The following is a 14082-nucleotide window of genomic DNA, read 5'->3' on the forward strand; positions in this document are numbered from 1 at the left end:
TGAACATTTGGGTGGCATTATGCAAATATTTCCATATAGTGTGGTAGATATGTGGGGGCGTGTTAGAATGAGCCGTTTTAGGGGGGCGTGGCAGAGTCTTAACTTTGATAAAGAATATCTCTTTGGTTTTGAGACTTTAGTCTTTGCAACTTCAGGGATCTTATCTATGCACAATCAGCTTGTAACACTCCAAAGAGAAAGGAAAACTTGAAATCGCATCATATGACCCCTTTAATGAATTGCCTGGAGTCGTGGGGATTGCTTGTAGATTATAGTGATGTTTTTATTAGCTGTTTGGACTCTTTTTCTGACGGCACCCATTCACTGCAGAGGATCCATTGGTGAGCAAGTGATGTAATGCTAAACTTCTCCAAAATCTGTTCTTATGAAGAAAAACTCATCTACATTTTGGATGGCCTGAGGGCGAGAAAATATTTAGCAATTTGTTTTTTTTAAACTATTCCTTTAACAATAACACGGCTCCTAAATGCAACACATTCTTTTTTTGTAACTAGCAATCCTTATGTATTTTTGTAGAATTTCAGGAAAAAGACCTCTTACGTGTTTTACAAAAAACAAAACAGCTGTCTTTGGACCAGACATTCCCAGCTGCAGAGGTGTAAAGAGTACCTAAAAACCATACTTGAGTAAAAGTACAGATACCTTACAGTGAAAATTACTCCACTACACGTTACAAGTCACCAATTCCAAAACAACTTGAGTAAAAGTCTTAGAGTAATTTTCAGCAAACATTTCTATGATTATTTATGTTGAAAACAGTTGTGCTGCTTAAGATTGTTGTGGAAACCATGATATATTTTTTTATGAATAAAAAGTTCAAAAGAATAGCATTTACTTGAAATAGGAATCTCTTGTAACAATGTAAAAAAAAATTTACTGCCCCTTTTGATCCGTTTAATGCAACCTTGTTAAAAAAAAAAAAAACTAACCCCAAAATTTTGAACGGTACTGTATAGTTAATTGCATTTTATTATTTGCATTTAGTAAATATATTTTAGACCTGAGATCCATTTTTGGGCCACGACCTGCCTGTTGAGAACCACTGTAGACACTTGTCAAATTTGCTTTTTATGAAATAAACATAATAAGGTTATTTCAATGTCAACTTATGATGGTTTCAACAAAAGCAGCTAATGCAGCGACAATATGAGGGATTATGTAAACCTGAGCATCAGGTTTGTCTAGATATTACAAAAGAGGGTGTGAAAACATACACTGTAACACAAGCTGAGGAAAATACCAGTACTTTAACTTAAAATAGAGCCAGAGAGTATGAAAGACTGCATATAAAAAAGTAGAGGATTAAGTAGAAAAGTATGCATGTTTAATTCAGTCTGAAAGCTACACCAGCATCTGCCAAATCAGGTCAGCAAATTGCTGTTATGAAACACAGCAGCTAACTACCTGGACAGATCTGCGAATGTTAATGCTCGGTAATGTGAGCCACCCTTTCCTGCCTAGTACAGCTGAATATGCAGAACCCCAAGGGCGACCATTATCCTGCAGTGTGGCTACTGATACAAACAGCCCAAGGAGAACAGAAATAAAACAGGGTGGCAAAGCCAGTCATATACAGTTACAAAAATACACATTTAAATATAAAGCCATCACAAGCTGCTCCAGAATAACACCTGCAGAGAAAATACATATTTAAAGCTATTTTGGGGCTCAAACCATAATCCATATGGTTTGATATTGTTTATAGTGTATATGGTGTATTGTATATAGTGTTTAGCTGACAGCATATTCTAACTTTTAGTGTGTAACATTGGCAAAGAAATTCCTTTGAAAATGTAGCTGCTAAAAACACAGTTCTTTCTAGTATTATGCATTATTGCATTATTCACAGAATGTAACACAGATGCCCATATGCAAATTAATCATGTTGCTGCTCTTGCAATGAACGTATTTTTGTTTGAAGGAATAGTTCACCCAAAAATGAAAATTTGCTGAACATTTACTCACCCTCAGGCCATCCAAGTTGTTGATGAATTTGTTTCTTCATCAGAACAGATTTGGTGAAATGTATTATTACATCACTTGCTCACAAATGGATCCTCTGCAGTAAATGGGTGCCGTCAGAATGGCAGTCCAGACAGCTGATAAAAACATCACAATAAACCACAAGTAATCCACATGACTCTAGTCCATCGATTAATATGAAAAGCTGTGTTTGTGTCAGAAACAAATCCATCATTAAGGTATTTTAACATTAAACTTTTTATGCTTCTGGCCAAAATGCCAGTTCATAATCCATAATAACGTTTCCTCCAGTGAAAAAGTCCATCCCTTGTTGTTTTGCACATCAAAATCCACCAACATATTTGTTTAGAACTGTTCTGGACTGTTTTCACTTGTAAACAGTGCTTGATCTGTGCATAGTTCTTTCCTGATTCATACAAGATGACTTTCACTACAGAAAGCAATGTTATGGATAGGGCTCATATTTTAGCCAGAACAGCAATGGTTTGAAGTTAAAAATGTCTTGATGGTGAATTTGTTTATTACAAACACGCAGCTTTTCACTTCACAATACATTAATTGATGGACTGGAGTCGTGTGAATTATTGTAATGTTTTTATCAGCTGTTTGGACCCTCATTCTGACGGCACCCATTCACTGCAGAGGATCCATTGGTGAGCAAGTGATGTAATGCTAAAGTTCTCCAAATCTGTTCTTATGAAGAAACACTCATCTACATCTTGGAAGGCCTGAGGGTAAGTACATTTTCAGAAATTTTGTGAAATATTCCTTTAATGAAGCATTCACCAAATCTGCAGATTAAGTAACAGCACAAATTAAAAATTTAAATTCATACAAATATTTAAATTCCTCCAGTGCATTTTAGCGCATTTAGCATCTGGTTGAGTTGTTTAGTAAATTTGTCCCTGCATTTACAAAATTATTAATGTAAAATGTTCTAGTTAATTTGTGTTACTTTCTTTGGTGAGTTGGATGCTAAACAACTCAACAAAATGCATGTAAATAAAGTGGCATGATTCAGATATTCAAGTGTTTAGCTGACAGCATATTGTATTGTAACTTGTAGTGTTTTTATGGCTGCTAAAAACGGTTATCTCTAGTTTACAGTAAATGCATTATATAAAGCACAGATGCTCATAGAAGCTCTTGCAATGATTATTTTTTTAATTATTATTTTTTGTTTAATGAAGCATCCAGGGCTAAAATGACAGATTTTGCATTACCCATAAATCAAAAAGAAGGACCAGGTCTCCTTTTATTTCACATGGCTTTTTTTTAGAATGCATAAACAAACTGAACTTTCTCAAACCACAAGCACAGAACCTCGACCCTCTTGTGATTCTGAGTTCAGCAACCAAAACGAACTGCTATTCTATCTACTTCACTGCTAGGAAATCTAACCAAACAGATGCAAATCTATTCCCAATATGTTAAAACTAGAGAGCTGAAAAAGCTCAGGGGGAATTATTGTGTTCACAGAAGATCTCCAAAGACATCCTGCTGTGTATAGACAGCTAGTTCTGTGTCTAGCATGTAAAGCCTCTTCCCCTGCAGGCCATAACGCAGGACCAGAAGAGTTCTGCCTCTGCAGGCCACCAGTCTGCGCTCCCAGGATTCCTCTGAGCTTTGAAAATAAAACTCGGAACCTGATCACATTCACTCCTATTTTTAAACCTGCAGACCTTCAGCCTGTACCCTCCAGGACTAGAAAAGGCATGTGAAAGGTCCTGAACTTGAACTGCAGGCGACTTTGCTGCTTACAGGAGAGAACTGAATTGGAGGTTTAGCACATAAGGTTACGGTCCAATGAGATATGCAACTCCGGTAACACTTTCAGCAAGTTCCGTGAGGAGTAAACAAAAGCAAGAGATTAAGGGGAAGAGAGGAGAATGTTAAAATTAGAAGAGTAAGATCCAGTTCCACTTGGTGCTCCTAAATCATTCCATGAAAAATTAAATCCCACTTCGAGGAAGTGTTTGGCAGACACGATAACCTAAGACTGACCCACTTGGAAGTGGGTTGGCTCTGATTCATCCACATATGTTCCCAGGATCCCCCACACTCAGAGTGGTGGCAGAAGCCAGTAAATCTTAAAGCCGCTGTCCGCCAACGGCAGTTTGTTTAGTGTATATCAGCTTTAAACACTCATTCTGAAGCGCTGTTTATATTTCCACTGTCCAGCAACCCACACAAGCCCTTCATCTCTAGGGTCCATTTTTTTAAATACTACAGTGCCATTCACTCAGTGTAGGGCTGCACGATTATGACAAAAATCATAATTGTCGATTATTCCCTTGGAATTGCCGTATTTTTATATGAAAATAAACAAGCTGAATGGTTGAAACTGGGAGCATTTACTGTATTTTTTGTTAGTGAAGGGGGGCCAGTAATTAAAATTTAAAATTTTGTTCAAATTCAAAAAAATTTGAATTTAGCCAGGCCTTTAGCTCATTGACACAGGTAGATAGTGATGTGGTCTGGTGAATAGAATCTGGTCTGCATGCAGTGTATATCTGAATATCATCAGCATAACAGTGATAATGAAAACCATGACGACGGATAATATGTCCAAGAGGCATGATTTAAGTAATGAATAGTAATGGCCCAAGAACAGATCCCTGGGGAACACCCTGACTGAGTAAAGTAGTGGGAGATTTATAATTATGCATAGTGATGTAGTATTATCAGTGAGATAGGAAGAGAACCAGGATAGTGCAGCACCTGAGACACCTATCTCTGAAAGGCGGGAGAGTAATAACTTGTGACAGACAGTATCAAATGCTGAGCTGAGGTCGAATGGAGAAGCAGGAGAATGGAGAGATTACCTGAGTCACCAGAGAGTAACAAATCGTTGACAACCTTAACTAAAGCAGTTTCAGTGCTGTGATGAGAGCAAAAACCAGATTGAAATGCATCGAACTGATCGCTGAGAGCTAGAAAAGAAGACTAGCTGATTGGCAACAAATTTTTCCATAATTTTCTAAATAAATGGTAAATTGGAGATTGGACAATAGTTGGTGAAATCAGCTTTTGGCCTATTGTTAGCTTTATTGATGATATCAGAAATATAGGAAGAGTGTGCTGCATTCAAGGCAGTTTTATAATGCCTAATATGTTCAGAAAATATTTGAAAATGGACAGTCAGGCCAGTTTTTCTAAAAAGGCGTTCAAGCTGTCTGCCTTTTGCCTTCATAGCACGAAGCTTAGCATTATACCAGGGAGAGGTGTGGGACAAAGGAACAGACCTAGTCCTAATTGGAGCATGCTTAGAAATTCGATTAATTGTGCAGCCCTAACTCAGTGTCATCAGCGACATGTTTGGCCATGATTATTCATACTGCAGGACAAACCTGGCTGCCAGTATCCATAGGAATAATCATATAAAGCTGTTATTTGTAGTCATGTTTATACTGAACCGTTACTGGTATCTAGAGTGGAGGGTGGGACACTTGGACCCCATTGTACGGAATACTTCTTAGACTTCTTCTTTTTTAAATGTATTAATTAATAATGTTATATATTTTTTACATTATTCAAATTAATAATTTTAATGCAAATTATATTATGTGAAAGATTAGATTGGAAAATGATTCTAATTTGAAATATTTTGTGTATTTTCCCCCCCAAAAAAACTAAAACTTTGTTTATTTCCATGTCTGAATTAAATAGGTTAGGTTAATATTTTCAATGTGGTCTCCCAGTGGACCTCACTGTAAATATTTTATGATACCAAATAAGATTTTCACAAAATGGCTGAACATTTATTTTACAGAATATTGACTCAAAATTGCTAAAAATACATGGGAAATTTATTTGGTCAGTAGACAGACACATTTTTTGTAAAGAAGTCTGCTCAACAAGGCTACATTTATTTGATCAAAAATCCAGTAAAAGAAGTAATACTGTGAAATATTATTATGATTTAAAGGGGTGGTTGATTGCGATTTCACTTTTTTAACGTTAGTTAGTTCTATTTTAGTATATTTTAAAATGCCATTTATTGCTATGATAGCAAAGCTGAACTTTTAGAAGCTATTACTTCAGCCTTCAGTTTCACATGACCCTTTAGAAATCATTCTAATATGCAAATTTGGTGATTAATTATTAATAATGCTTCTTATTATCAATGTTGAATACAGTTTTTTTGTGGAAACCTTGATACATTTTGTTTCAACATTCTTTTATGAATAGAAAGTTCAAACAGCAAATATTTGATCACTTTTGATCAATTTAACGCATCCTTGCTGAATAAGTTTTCTTTCTTTCTTTCTTTCTTTCTTTCTTTTAATTATTTTATTATTATTTTGTTTTTATTTGCTTACCCCCATCTTTTGAATGGTAGTGTATCATGGTTTCCACAAAAACATGAAGCAGCATACATCGGTCTAACTAGTGTATACAGCAGACAGAAATATTTCTTAAGGTAATACCTAGAGCAACAATTCTCTACCAAGCATCTAATCTCAATAAAGCAATGTGATAATACTGACTAGTGAATGAAATAGATATGATGGAAATAACAGCTAGATAGCGGGTTGCGCGGCTTGCCGCACTTCAACGCACATAAAACCTAATGAATCTGGAGAGAGGAAATGAAATGATCCTATTAGCCCCACTCCAGTTTAACGCCTGAAACAAGACACCAAATCCCTGACTGTAATAAATCTTTATATTTTTGCATCATTTCAAAGCATCTAATCATGAACTCTGACATTGCTGCTAATAAAAATGCAAGACATATCATGGCCTGTCTTGCGGTGGAGAAAACATTTATTTTGCAAATGCTCAGGGGTGTTTTGAGCTCACATGTATCTAATTATGACCAGTGTGCACAAATTCTATTAATCCAACCAGTGGGACTGTAGGCTTTTACACTGAGGAGTCGGACAGGATTGTGATAGCTATGTTTGCAGTAAAACATTCTGGCATGGTTTACTGTCTGCTCTCCACGTTTCCGTGACGGAGGTAAGGGGTGAACCATGGTAATGGCACAGTAACTGAATGCAATGTCGCCAGGCCAGGAACACAGCTTTGTTCCAATGACATTAAATCCTCCTTGAAAGCAGCACTCAAACCTGACAAACACATGCATGCTTTGGGGCTCTGCATTGAGATCCACATAAAAGGCTCTCAAACGGCGAGGCTAAATAATTGATTCCCTTTTAAAAACATAAGCTATGCTCTTTAACATATTCTGTGTGAGGATTAATTGGCTTTTCGTGTTCTAAGTAACAAATCCTCTTTCATTAGGTCCCTTTGCCAGCTAGCAATCCCTAGAGGCGAACAGTCACTAACCTTTTAATTTCCATAGAACAAATTGTTCATACCTCAGCACTGTGTATAAGGTCTGATTATGAAAATAAGCGATATTAGAGAGTGCTTGTCTATGCAAAACTCACCGTCATGATTCTAGGATATTATGGTGTTTAACAGAGCTTTGCTATGCCTTTTGCTAAGGTGTTCTGAGTGGTTTTACCATGTCTCTGTGCCATTACTTGGGTATTCCGAGTGGTTACATTGCTACTGTCAGCTAGTGTGGTCAGGTTGGTCTATGATAGTGCACCACTCAAGGTATTATAGCATAAACTGCACTAGGGCTGGGCGATATAGCTAAAAAATTTATCAACGATATAATGTTTCATATCGTTCAGTATCGATAATTATTGACATTTATCGATACCGTTTTATCGCCCAGGCCTAAACTGCGCATGAATTATGCTCCATAATTGAATCTTTACATTTGGAAGTTTAATTCAGATCCGTAATCGAGCAATAATAATTGATATTTGCATTTGCAATTATTTGAGATTAGAGAGCCAAGCAACAGGAATAACATAAAATTTCACATGAAAGATCTTCGGAAGATATTGCACATCAAACAGAGACATCAAACAGTGTCATTGCATCATATGAGCGAAATCTTTAAAAATCATTTTAGCAATCTTTCTTTCATCAGCTTCACAGTATTTCATCATGTACAAGCAGCTGCTTATGTAATCATGTGGCCCAAAAAACACAAATACCAAGACTATCTGTTGGCTAATTATCAAAATGTTTCCTCCTTGGAGAGATTGTCAGACCCCTTCTGTCAGGTTAGGTGTCAACAGACCATGGTATTTCTAGTTACTTCATGATACTGGTATTTTATCTTCTCAGTTCCTGGCACTGATGTAGGCTGTAAGATTTTGGAATAATGATGAAGTACAACAATAAGAGCTACAGTTCTAAGACTGAATGAAAAAGAAATATATTTAGAGGTCCCCAAAATAATTAGGCTACTAGCAAATTCAGTTTAGGTTTGACTAATTTTATATGAAAGAAGACACTTTCTTTACAGATTACACCCAAAATTAAATAAAAAAAAATATGAAAAAATATAATTACTATAATTTTTTTTTCTGGCACTTTTGATCAAAATTCAACCTTTAAGTGGATTTCGACATAATGTGTGATATTTAGTTTTCAGATGTGTGATTGTATGTAATGACATTTGTCACTTTTTTGTGGAAAATGTTGAATTAGATTGTATGTAATGACATTTGTCACTTTTTGTGGAAAATGTTGAATTAGTATTGTATTTGCTAAGTAATCTGAAAGATAATTAACTTTATATAAAGAAATTGATTGTTTCTCATTTACAAATCAAGAATTCAAAGGGTTTTATTTATTTATTTTTGGAAGAACGATTTTTCACTATGCTTGGCATGATGGTAATGACAATAGGTGGTAATAGGGTTCAGTCATTCTTTGTTATAAAATATTGCAGTTTGTACATACAAATTAAAATCAAGTAGTGAAATCCATCATGTGATCATTAGTATTGAATACACACACATACATGCACAAATATGATCGCACTCACAAATCGCATCTCAGCGGAGTTAAGAAATTACGCGCACACAAGAGCCAAACTGCCCATTATGATATTTCAGAAATTTCGCTTTAATATCATCAACAGTCTAATAGACAAAACCGCCGTTTGTTTCTCAGTCTAAAGCTCTCATTGATTCATAAGAACTCTGGGAGTCCGTTCAGTCAGCAATTATTATAACGTGACATGAATTCTCCAGCTGCACTTGGTAAATTAATTCCCTGTCTGTCCATATATATAATTAATCAGTAGTTCATTTATATCAAGCGTATCCTTACCTGTAGATTAAATCCAAGGTGTTCTGGAGATAAAAACGAACGCGCAAGTCTTGTTATTTAAAAACACAAACGGTCATTACTTTCCTTCGCGACGTCACGATGGCATGAAACAATGTAACAATATCAGCTCGCGAGACAAGCAGCGTGTGAATGACTACGGCTGTCAGGCTGAAAGATATTCAGTGTAGTAGCTTCCTGTTACATCATCACTGCTTATCCCCGCCTCAATGGCACACAGGAGCTTTCCTTACACAGTTTGCGTTATTGAAAATGATAACGGTTGTCCTTGTTACTAGTAGTGAGTAATATTAATGAACAAATCCACTTTCTGAAGGGTTAACGTTAGGATTAGGGGTTTGGTTCATGATTTTTTGCTTGTAATTACGCGTAATTTACTGTTATTATTACTATACACACACACTCACAAAATATATATCACTCTAAAAGATGTCTGTATATATTTTATAATATATATTTTTACATTATATGTGTTTTTTTTTATAAATTAAATTTTATGTTGTATTTTAAAGTTTTATGACTATTTGTTAATGGGATATTTGTGGTCACAGAAATGACTTTAGGTTTGTGGGTTAAACAACATTCTTATTTTTAAGTGAAAAACTCTTGGGGTCCCCATCTTATGGCAGTTCAAATGCTCCTCCACTCCTCCAGCTGATTTTAAGAAACATAATGAATTACAACTGTAATGAAGCCACTGAAAGTTCATTCAAATACAATTGTTTAATTAGAGTGCATGTAAAGGCATTTTAACCACTAGTAGCGGATTGCAAAATGTCTTCTCAAGAGTAACAGCTCCATCTTGTGTAGAAAACAGACTGAGTTGTAAGCAGTTTTATGTGCTTTCTTTTTTCAAACCATCAAGAAGTCCTAAAACACCTTTCACAATGGAATTGCTGGTACTCTATTTGTAAGATGTTAGTAAAATGTGCAGTCATATAAGTGGTTCTCTTAGTGATGATCTGTTGGTCACATTTTTCTATACATTTTTTTATGTTAGACTCAACTTTCAATCACTGTGTCCTGGAATTTATTTATTTATATATTTTTTTTGCCTCTAGTCATTACGTACAAACAATGACAAGAGTTCAAGGTCACAATGCAAGGGCATAAAAATCATAACATTTTGGAGTGTACTGTATAAACACAAAAAACTAAGAATTAGTATGTTTGAACATTTTTACAAAAACAATAAAGGAAAGGAATAAACAAAGGATTTAGAATCTTCAGCAAATATTTATAAAAGCCATAGTGTATAAGTGGCAATGTGATGAGTAATTTTTGTATGTCAATTTTTCCTTTCTTTCCTAAAGACATTCTCATACATAGAATGTCTTTATATATAAAGTCTAGTTTAAAATCCATTAACTGTGATAATTATATACATGACAATAATGTGTGTGTCAGCGAGGTACTGGCACATGCTGCTGTTTCTTATTTTCTCTCTGAAGAGTGGTTTAGTATTTGGTATCATGAAAAATATGTCCTAGACAGATCGGAATAAGATATTTGAGTTCCTCGTCTTTATCCGTATTTGCTTCCTCCTGTGATCTGAAGAGAAAACATTGAACATACAGAATTAACAATAGACGCAAATTTTCCTGCTTCATTTTTTGTGGTCCAGCCTAATGGAACACAAGTTGGATGTTTAAGCATCATCATTATTGACACTAAACTGAACACTTTTTCTCAATTATAATATCAAACCCTCTAAAGTAAGCAAGGGCTGCAGTAAACACACCTTTCATGCACATTTTCATACAGTGTCTCTTATGGACAAAGTTGTTTTTGTTGCCTCCACAGCCACTGTAGCGAAACATCTGGCATCTCTCAGTCCTGGTGTTGTACACGAATCTCCTCTCAGAGCCTTCACAATTGCCCCTATCAACTGGACTCAAGCAGAATTCTGGGGGATTGAACTCTGAAATGCAACAACAATATGTTGGCAAAATCAGCAGCGGTTAAAAAAGACACTTTATACACATTCAAACATGTTCAACTGAGACAGAAAAAGATTATATTACATAATACTACATAATAAATTATATAATATATATATATATATAAGAAAAAACAGTACAGGTACATGATCACAAATAGATATAATATAATTATGTTAATTAATGTTTATAATGCATTTATTTATGTTTGCCCTGCACTTCTGCTACACAATTAAACAATTAACTAGCCACTTTTCGTGTCTCTGCGACCATGTGCCGATTACTGAAACCATATTGCAATGTACACTATGTGCATATTATGATTATACATCACATCTGATCCCTATAGAAGTAAGCTTCTTACTTATTTATTGTTAATTGCAGGGATTATGAATTTCTGTAGGCAAAAACTCGGAAATTAGTTAACATTTTAGCACTTTTGGTTCATCACCCATCTACTCACTGTCTGCTTTTACAGCCTCATTGTGTTTACAATCATGCCCTTGCAAACTATTCTAACTCAAACTTTCAGCAAAAATGTTTTTAAAATTAAAGACTGAAAGAGTTTAAGATTAATGGTGCTGACGTTTAAGTCATGTGACTGTGATTCATTTATAACCTGTTTAGAAACCAGGGCGAAGTTAACTTCTGGGTTGGCCTACAAAAATACATCATCATCGGCACTGCAGCACTATTCATTCTAGCTGGAATGACAATGAAGTCAACTTGAATTTACATACTTGATCCACTAGATGGCAGTAAAATCTAAGCAGTGGAACCACAGAGCATTTGCACATTCAAGTCACCCTTTTAACCCAAAAGCAATTGTTGTAATTAATTTATTCAGCTACTTTTAACCCAGAAAGTAAATTACTAATAATAAATTAGTAAAACAGAATGCTGACAGGATGGTGAACATGTGGTAATTCACTTAGTATACTTCATTAAAGCTGCAGTCCGTAAGTTTTGCCTCTTTGTCGCCATCTCTGTTTGAAAACCTGGAATTGCAGCTGTGTGCAGAATTATCTAGCTTGCTTGGGTTGTGAGTCGGCACGGCTCCAGTGCTGATGAATCTAATGTTCTGAAGAGTATGTGTGGCAGTCAGTCACCGCACCGGTGTGGATATTTACTGTACTTCGCAATCACAGATTCTAGCACGTCTTGGAATATGACCCAAATAAGAATTTTCACCATATATGATTTCGGATCATTTTTAACCAAAAAAAGTTACAGACTGCAGCTTTAACCACTGCGATTAAGGCAAGAAGAGGCAAATGTGAAGTAATATGAATAGCTCCCATTAACACATGGTAGCCATGTAAATACAGAAAATTGCAAGTGTTTAACAGTTTGTTTGCAATTTCCATCAAGAGCCCAAATCTCAAGAAGAGGAAATTTAACACAACAAAATATACTTGCAATTACAGAAACTGATATTCAGTTTTTTACATTTCAAAACGGAGTATTAATGTTACAAAACCACATATTTGACAGATTTTTGTGCAATCTGTGTGCCAGACAAGGATGTCATGTGCCTTGGGGCTGTGGAGCAGAGAGCAGCTCTTAACTGTCAAAATAAGCAGGAGGAGGCAGAAAAAATGGCTGCTACGCTGCCCTCTGGACTCAGACAAACAGACTGTCTTACACAAAGGCACAGCTGTCTAGAACCCTCTGCCTGTGTGTGTTGTGGCGAGTCGCCTGCCTCCCCCCTAATTATCAGCAACACCCCGTCCCTTAATCGCCGCCCTTCGCCAGGCTCCCGACAGCAGTGGGCAGGCCCGGATTGGCTAATCGGGAGCACCAGGAGAATTCCCGGTGGGCCGGTCTGTTTTTTGGCCGTGAGGGCCGGTCTTGTCATGCCACTGGGGTTGAAATATGGATGCCCTTAAGGCATCAAAGCGTCATGTATGAAAGCTAACGCAATTTGTCCCGTATTCCCAGGCACGCCATATGACCACCAGACCATATGAATAACAAATTCTCAATTGATAATTAATCATTCTATTGCGCAAATTGTTTTATTTGTGAACGTAGCCGCTCAAGGAAGGCTTTAAGACCAAGCGGAATCCTCTTTCTTTAATTGAAAAATATGCATTTTCATTCATTCATAGGCTAGCCTATATTAGGGCTGGGTTTTGACACAAATTTCACGATTCGATTCTCATTCACAAGCTTGCGATTCAATTCGATTACCAATTCAATTCGATTAGATTCAATATCGATTATTTTGGATATATATCAGGTACAGTACATACCAAATTTTCTCAAGGAAAAAAAACTCTCAACTAATGCTGTAAAATATACACGAGAGTCAGATGGTACTACATTACTATAACACATAATATTTCTACTTCAATTCGTTTAAAAAATATATAAACATAATGGTGGCTGTCATAAAAACTTGATGGATTTATTCAAACATAAATTAAACACTGAAGAACAGGAAAATTTATAATGAATATGTTATATGGTGCATATATTTAGCAAAATGCCCCTCTCTACAGTTTATTTTCCTATCTGACTAATGAGTTTATGGTCACCGAATATGTTTTTCTGAGGTAAATGTGACGTTACGTGACACATTGTTTACAAGCCGTTATATTGACCTCTTTGCGCGGCTGAAACACTGATTGAGCGATTACATGAATACAGGATACGGATTGTAAAGTTGTACTCTTTCTTTTAACTTACCTTCGGATGTTTAGTCATGTTATATGGTTGCAATAATATTTTAGTTAAAAAATTTAAGTGTTATTGTTTTTAAAAAATGCTTTATTGACTGACAGCTGAAACCACACCCACATAGCTCGACGCCGGTGACAGCAGCGACAATCCAAATGTCACTCAAGTGGCCACGCCCTTAATTATGCAGAACTTTAAGGCTTAATATAATTTAAACGGATGAGTTATAAAAAAATTCACACCCCTCACAGTTGTCATGAAGGGCAAAATTAGCTATATAGACCAAACT

General features: G+C 35.9%; 3 protein-coding genes across 4 annotated transcripts in view; 1 reads left to right on the top strand and 2 right to left on the bottom strand.

Moving 5' to 3' along the window:
• calcrla (calcitonin receptor-like a) overlaps nt 1-9277 on the bottom strand; it is a 48023-nt gene extending 38746 nt beyond the window's left edge. The window contains exon 1 of the mRNA XM_016520235.1: nt 9154-9277. The gene's annotated coding sequence lies outside the window, so the exon portion shown is untranslated. The remainder of the gene's footprint in view (nt 1-9153) is intronic.
• Nucleotides 1-14082, top strand: part of LOC107714392 (PTB domain-containing engulfment adapter protein 1-like) — a 188131-nt gene that overhangs the window by 40661 nt on the left and 133388 nt on the right. The gene's annotated exons all lie outside the window — the stretch shown is intronic.
• The window catches only part of LOC107714394 (tissue factor pathway inhibitor-like), a 34271-nt gene continuing 30387 nt past the window's right edge, over nt 10199-14082 (bottom strand). For both annotated transcript variants that reach the window (XM_016520229.1, XM_016520228.1), the window contains exons 6-7: nt 10913-11092; nt 10199-10722 (exon numbers count right to left, since the gene is read on the bottom strand). In XM_016520229.1, coding sequence (XP_016375715.1) covers nt 10658-10722; nt 10913-11092 — 245 coding nt within the window. In that variant the 3' untranslated portion in view covers nt 10199-10657. The remainder of the gene's footprint in view (nt 10723-10912; nt 11093-14082) is intronic.

This window comes from Sinocyclocheilus rhinocerous, unplaced genomic scaffold (genome assembly GCF_001515625.1).
Source record: "Sinocyclocheilus rhinocerous isolate Xijiao unplaced genomic scaffold, SAMN03320098_v1.1 scaffold449, whole genome shotgun sequence".
Taxonomy (NCBI): Eukaryota; Metazoa; Chordata; class Actinopteri; order Cypriniformes; family Cyprinidae; genus Sinocyclocheilus; species Sinocyclocheilus rhinocerous.